At 31.1% G+C, this 7500-nt stretch overlaps 2 protein-coding genes across 3 annotated transcripts in view; one reads left to right on the top strand and one right to left on the bottom strand.

Annotated features, from left to right (window-relative positions):
- The window catches only part of LOC137625832 (protein SpAN-like), a 301309-nt gene that overhangs the window by 214856 nt on the left and 78953 nt on the right, over positions 1-7500 (bottom strand). The window lies entirely within an intron of this gene.
- LOC137626032 (uncharacterized) overlaps positions 1-7500 on the top strand; it is a 55456-nt gene that overhangs the window by 33350 nt on the left and 14606 nt on the right. The window contains exon 6 of the mRNA XM_068357116.1: positions 6170-6396. Within this exon, the coding sequence (XP_068213217.1) occupies positions 6170-6396 (227 nt within the window). The remainder of the gene's footprint in view (positions 1-6169; positions 6397-7500) is intronic.

Raw genomic sequence — 7500 nt, 5'->3', positions numbered from 1 at the left:
AGGGATAGTGACGTTGCCCCAGCTAGCTGGACAATACCCTAGAGACTGACCATATATATATATATATATATATATATATATATATATATGGTCAGCGCCAAGGCCCCATATCCACCCAAGCTAGGACCAGGGAGAGCAAGATAATGGCTGCTGACTCAGCAGGTAGATCTATAGCCTCCCCCCTTAGCTCACAAGAATGATGAGCTTGCAGACAATACAAGAAACTATCGAGCTTATGCGTGACTCGAACCCCAGTCCGGCAGAACGCCAGGCAAGGACGTCTCAAATAGGCCACCATAAGCCAGGGAAATATTTCCTCAGTGCATTTCCCTTTTATAATTTATTTCTTAAAAGTTGTGGCGTTATTCAAAGGGAATATCTTCTGTGGTCATGATATCCCTTTCATCGAAAAAGTTATTTCCTGTGGTCATTTTACTCTCATGTTACGATTCTTATCGAGGATATGACGTGACTCAGAAAATATTTTTATCATCTCATTTACCCAAATCTTAATATACAATTACGATGTATTTCCTAGCTAAACAGCCTTCGAATTTGTTGCAATGTATTTCCTGTTCATCGCTCACCAGGTCATGAGCTCCAGTAGGGCAAATAGCCCAGTGAAGAAAGGAAATAAGGAAATAAATAAACTACAAGAGAAGTAATAAACATTTAAAAATAAAATATTTCAAGAACGGTAACATTTGCGGATAACATTCATCAATCTGGCCCTTTTCTTAATTACTTCATTTGCTTATTAACTCGAGGGCTTAACATTTCCTGATAAAACTCAAGTCTCTTTTTATATCTTATATATGAAAGAGCTGTTTTAATGGTGATACTGTTCTTGAAATACTCTATTTTAATTATTCATTACTTCTCTTGTAGTCTATTTATATCCTTATTTCCTTTTCCCTGTTGGAGCCCTTGGGCTTATAGCATCCTGCTTTCCCAACCAGGATTGTAGCTTAGTTAATAATAATAATAATAATAATAATAATAATAGTAATAATAATAATAATAACTTCTCTTGTATATTCATCTAATTTCCTTTCCTCACTGGGCTACTTTGCCCTATTGGAGCCCTTGAGCATATAGCATCCTGCTTTCCCAACCAGGATTGTAACTTAACTAATAATAATAATAATAATAATAATAATAATAATAATAATAATAATAACTTCTCTTGTATATTCATCTAATTTCCTTTCCTCACTGGGCTATTTTGCCCTATTGGACCCCTTGGGCTTATAGCATCCTGCTTTTCCAACCAGGATTGTAACTTAACTAATAATAATAATAATAATAATAATAATAACTTCTCTTGTATATTCATCTAATTTCCTTTCCTCACTGGGCTATTTTTCCCTATTGGAGCCCTTGGGCTTATAGCATCCTGCTTTTCCAACCAGGATTGTAACTTAACTAATAATAATAATAATAATAATAATAATAATAATAATAATAATAATAATAATAGTTATATAATAACAATAACAATCATTCATTCGGAATAAAATCAACCACAATACGCATCCAGCATTACAAAATCACCGACCTTTCTAAAAGATAAAAAATAAACAAACAAATAAACAAATAAATAACGTGATGGAGACTCCATTACAAGAAAGATCCAACATTGCAATTTCCAACAACTTCGAAAACAGGTTTACAAAGTCGAGCCTTTTTTTTTTTTTTATTAGATCTCTGGTCCCGTTTTTATGACGTCACTCTTGGAGCCACTTGAAAAAAGAAAAATAATGAAAAGAATATATTCATTTTCAAATGGGATTAATTTAAATAGAATTGTATGGAATTATTATAAAAATTAGATCATTAAGAGGTTATATTCATTATTATATTAAAATATTTTATTTCAAATGTTCATTACTTCCCTTGTAGTTTATCTATTTCCTTATTTTCTTTCCTCATTAGGCTATTTTTTCTGTTGGAGTCCTTGGATTAATAGCATCCTGCTTTTCCAACTAGGATTGTAACTTTAATAATAATAATAATAATAATAATAATAATAATAATAATAATAATAATAATAATAATAATAATCTACGCCCTAACTATAACTGGAAAAAAATAGGTTACAACCTCAAGAGTCCGAATAATGGTATCATAGTATAGAAAATTAACCACACAAAAAAATAAATAAATAAATAAATAATAAAAAAAAATGGATCGAGATAAATAAAAATATGTGATTAATAAGCCAGTTCAAATATAAATGGATATTCAGTTTCATATATTAAAAGACAAACATTAACACTACGTTTGATCTGATGTTTGATCTATTTAATCATACGATTAGGATTCTCCATCGATAATTTGGTCACAGCTAGAAAGAAACTACCCCTTTCACCCCCAAAGGACGTACCGGTACGTTCTTGCAAAACACTGTTAATTACATATTTTTACATAATATTGATAATTTTACGAGAAACTTCAGGCATTTTCCAAAAGAATGAGACCAAACTGACCTCTCTAGGACAAAAATTAAGCTTGTTAGAGCAATTTAAAAAAATTATATAGCAAAATGTGCTCGAAATTTAACCTTATGGTGGGGGTAAAAGGGGTAGCATATATATATATATATATATATATATATATATATATATATATAATATATATATATATACATATATGTGTGTATATATATATGTGTATATATATATAAATAATATATATACATATACATATATATTTGTGTGTGAGTATATATATATATATATATATATATATATATATATATATATAAACCTATATATATACATATATATATGTATATATACATACACACATATACTGTATATATATGTATAATACATATGCATAATATATATATATATATATATATATATATATACATATATATATACATATATATGTCTATATATGAATAATATATATGCATACATATATGTATATATATATATATATATATATATATATATATATATATATATATATACATACATATATAATACTGTGTATACAGATTTGTAAGAGATGAGGCCTTACAGTTAGAATTGACTGTAGACTATCCTATACCCAATTCTACAGTATGTGCTGGCTTGTATAGCCTAGCCAGATCTGAGAGCAGAGAATAATTTTATAATTATTAAAATGAAATAGATTAACCAGCCCATTGAGTCAAGGTTGAGGTGGCCGATGTGGTAATGTCCCTGACTGGTGAACGCCCGACTGGGGTTCGAGTCCCGCTCAAACTCATTAGTTCCTTTGGTCGCTACAACCTCACCATCCTAGTGAGCTAAGTATGGGAGGTTTGGGGGAGCCTATAGGTCTATGCTGAGTCATCAGCAGTCATTGCCTGGTCCTCCTTGGTCCTAGCTTGGGTGGAGAGGGTGCGTAGGGGCTGATCATATGTATATATGGTCAGTTTCTAGGGCATTGTCCTGATTGATAGGGCAATTTCACTGTCCCTTGCCTCTGCCATCTATGAGCGGCCTCTAAACAGGATAATAAGAATTGCGGGAAAACAAGAGATGAAATTTTATATCTAATTTAACAGATTAAGTTTCCGTCCAGGACAAGAGAAAAGAGCAATGTATAAACTATGAAAATTTAATAATAAAAAAAATTTTCCTTGCAAGAGGCAGGTTAAAAAAAAAATCTTAAAAACCTTTTTTCAAATACAGTATATCAGTTTTTGTGTATAATCAATGAAGAGACCGACCGGATATGTTTATCAAGGGTAAATTTACAATCAAGACTGACACCGGTCAAATGTCTTCAGAAAACTTATATTTTAATTGTTTTTTAAGGTACAAATTCCTCCCCTGCCACTTGAAAAAGCAAAGAGCTATGTCTATATGCTGCCACGTGCATAAACATCATGTTGTTCATGCATAAGCTCAAAAACACTGTCGTCAAGTACAGTTGGACACAGGAATTCGTGGTACCTCGGTCTGATGAAGTGCACTTAGCTACACCCTTACTGCGTGGCGAGTTCCTGTGTTTATATCTCCCTACACTATCTTTTCGTTCACTAGCCGTCAAGTATGGGTGTGACAGGGTTCATTGGGAGTAAGGCGTTACAATGACCCATGTGTCCAACTGTACGTAAAAGCAAAAACAATGTTTACGTACATAAATTTAAACGCCATGTTGTATCAACGAGACTTAATTTTTTTAATTAATTTCAGATAATTCATTCCCAATGTTCTTTTTTGACAGCAACATATATATATATATATATATATATATATATATATATATATATATATATATATATATATATATATATATATATATATATATAGATATATAGATATATATATGTATATATACACACACACATATATATATATATATATATATATATATATATATATATATATATATATATATGTATATTTATTTACACATACATATATATATATATCAATATATATATATATATATATATATATATATATATATATATATATATATATGTGTGTGTGTGTGTGTGTGTGTGTACACTATGTATATATTTATGGATGATTACATATGCTGCATTAATATAATATGCATACATACATACATTTTATCATTTACAAAGAAAAAACCATCTATTCACGCTGACTATCTTAACACTGACCCATTAACACACAAAGCGATAAGAATTAACGAGCCATGGCTAACATCTACTCTACGGCAAGGTCGTGGCTACACAAAGGTCAGGATGCTTGCAAAAGGTCAGTCACCAACCAGAACTTGGGGCATAATGGATTTTATTGCTGCCATCGTAAAAAAAAAAAAAAAAAAAAATGTTGCCTTCATAAAAAAAAAATGTTTTCTATTTTGAATGTCGATTCATATGACGTGGATGCTGATTTATCTGCAGTGGATGGTTTTACTACTACTACTACTACTACTACTACTACTACTACTACTACTACTAATAATAATAATAATAATAATAATAATCGTCTACCCCTTGTTTTTTAAGGGCTTTCATTACTGCTGAAGTTTTGAGAGAATTAAGTTATCTTATAGTTATGATCAATCAAAATGATAAAGAAAGAAATTTCCATTGAGGTTGCATGGTGGATATTACCATCATCAAAGAAATTTGTTATCATGTACGAAATTAGCTATCAGTAAAGTTAAAGATGTCTGATTTCAGTTCCAATTTCATCGGAACAGATGCTCACCAGAACGTCAGCCGAGCAAGCCCAAGCTCCCCACTGTGCTGCCCAACCACAGCAGTATCCTCCCCAGTAAACTGCTTAAACTGCCGGGGATCGATCTGCTGCCATGTAAATGCTAGGCGAACGTGTTATTACTGTACTAGTCAGTAATAAAGTTTGTTGTCACAATTAATTTGGTTATCAAAGACCTGTGTCAACTATTTTCAAATTATAATTTATAGCATAATTAATTACACGTAATTAACGCTTATTATCCCAAATCTTTTTTTATCATCACAGAAGCTCCATGTTATCATGAATATTGAAAACTACTAACGAATGTGTCGTCATATGAATTTAATTGAAAATAAATAAATTAACATGAAATGGGTTTTTTTTTTCTGTCTTAAATCATGTTTGGAACTATAAATGATAAGTTGCTATGTTAGTTGATATCATAAGTTACAAAAAAATAAAGTGTTTCAAACTACTCTTTTGCCATGAATGTTATTTATATTCGAGAAAAACAAAACAATAAATACTTTGTTTTTTAATACAAATTTTTAATTTACGTATAATTTTATGTGTTACATAAACAGGTAAGTCAGTTTTATAATAAATCATATATTCCTTTATGAAGGTCATATTTCATTATTATTATTAGGAATTTTAAAAGTTTGTTTGAACAAATACAACTTATAGGTCAATCTATGGACACAGTCCTTTCTGTGGGAAAAGGTTACTCTGAAGCAGGGGGTCAATCTACGGCAACAAGTCATTCCCAAGTAGAGGGTCAAATTATGGCAATAGGTAATTTCATGGCAACTAGTCTTTCTGTGGCACATGCCATTCTGGGACAACAGGTCATTTTGAAGTAACAGGTAATTCGGAAACAACAGGTCATACTATGCCTACAGGTCGCCCTGAGGGGACCAGTTATTCTGTGCTGACAGGTAATCATAAGGCAACAAATCATTCCGAAGTAACAGGTAATTCTGAAACAACGGGTCATACTATGCCTACAGGTCATCCTCAGGGGACCAGGTAATTCTATGGCAACCAATCATTCTGAAGCAACTGGTCATTATGAAACAACGGGTCATTCTTTGCTTACGGATCGTTCTGACGTAGCCAGTCATTATGTCCTGATAGATAATTCCGAGGTAACATATCTTTCTGTGGCCACAGGTTATTCTGAACAACAGGATATTTTACGACACCAGGTTATTCTGAGACAATCGGTCATTCTAAGGTGATAGGGCATTCTAAGGTAACAGGTCTCGGAGGCTACAGGTCATTCTGGAGCAACCAGTCATTTTATGCCAACATGTAATCCTGAGATAACAGGTCATTCTGAACTGGGAAATCGTTTCGAGGCAAAATGTTATTCTAAGGAGGTCATTATGCGACATAAAGTGAAAGAAATGTTAATGAGAGAACATTCGAGAGAAAAAAAAAATGAAGTTCACTGCAAAATTTTCAATGAAATTTAAGATATAGTCTGATATTGCAGTAACGTAGAATTTGAAATACTTGTAACTTTCCCAAAAATTTAAGGTGAAAGAGTTGACAAGAATTTAGAAAAAAAAAAAAGAAAAAAAAAAAAAGGTAAGATACAAATTGGCAACGTATAATCGATCTTTTTACCTAAATTTAAAACTCAATATTTGGACTCGTATATTAACAGATGATGGTAATATCCACTAAGCAACCTCACTAGTATTTTTTTTTTTCATTATCATTTTGATATTCATAACTATAAGAAAGCTTTTGATTCTCTCAAAACTTCAGCAGTAATGAAACCCCTTCAAAGGCAAGGGATAGATTAGTCTTATGATAGAATATTATTATTATTATTATTATTATTATTATTATTATTATTATTATTATTATTATTATCAGTAGAAATATTAGCATTCAGTTAAATATGCAGCAATATGAGCTTCGTCTTTCATGTTTACGAAGTAAAACGTCATAGATTGAAAAACATGAAAATACTAACATTTACCCTCTTTTATAAATGGTAAAGATCAATAAAATGCGAACAATTACGAAACTTTCATCTAATTGGAAAGTACAACGAGGGAAGAAAAATACATCTTAAGTTCATTACCAGATCCAACTCAAAATGCAACCATGTCACCCCTTGCCCTTAATACATCTTAAAAAAAAGATTTCTCTGCAATCCAAAAATTTTTGACACATCTCGCATACAACCAAACAAAGTAAACATATATACAATATTTTATAGATTTCTCTGTAATCCATCCATAAATCTCACACATCTCGCATACAAACAAACAAAGCAAACATATATTTTTTTTTTCATATTTCTCCATAATCCATCCATAAAACA

Source organism: Palaemon carinicauda, chromosome 33, assembly GCF_036898095.1.
Source record: "Palaemon carinicauda isolate YSFRI2023 chromosome 33, ASM3689809v2, whole genome shotgun sequence".
Lineage (NCBI taxonomy): Eukaryota > Metazoa > Arthropoda > Malacostraca > Decapoda > Palaemonidae > Palaemon > Palaemon carinicauda.
This window is presented reverse-complemented; position numbering and strand designations above follow the sequence as displayed.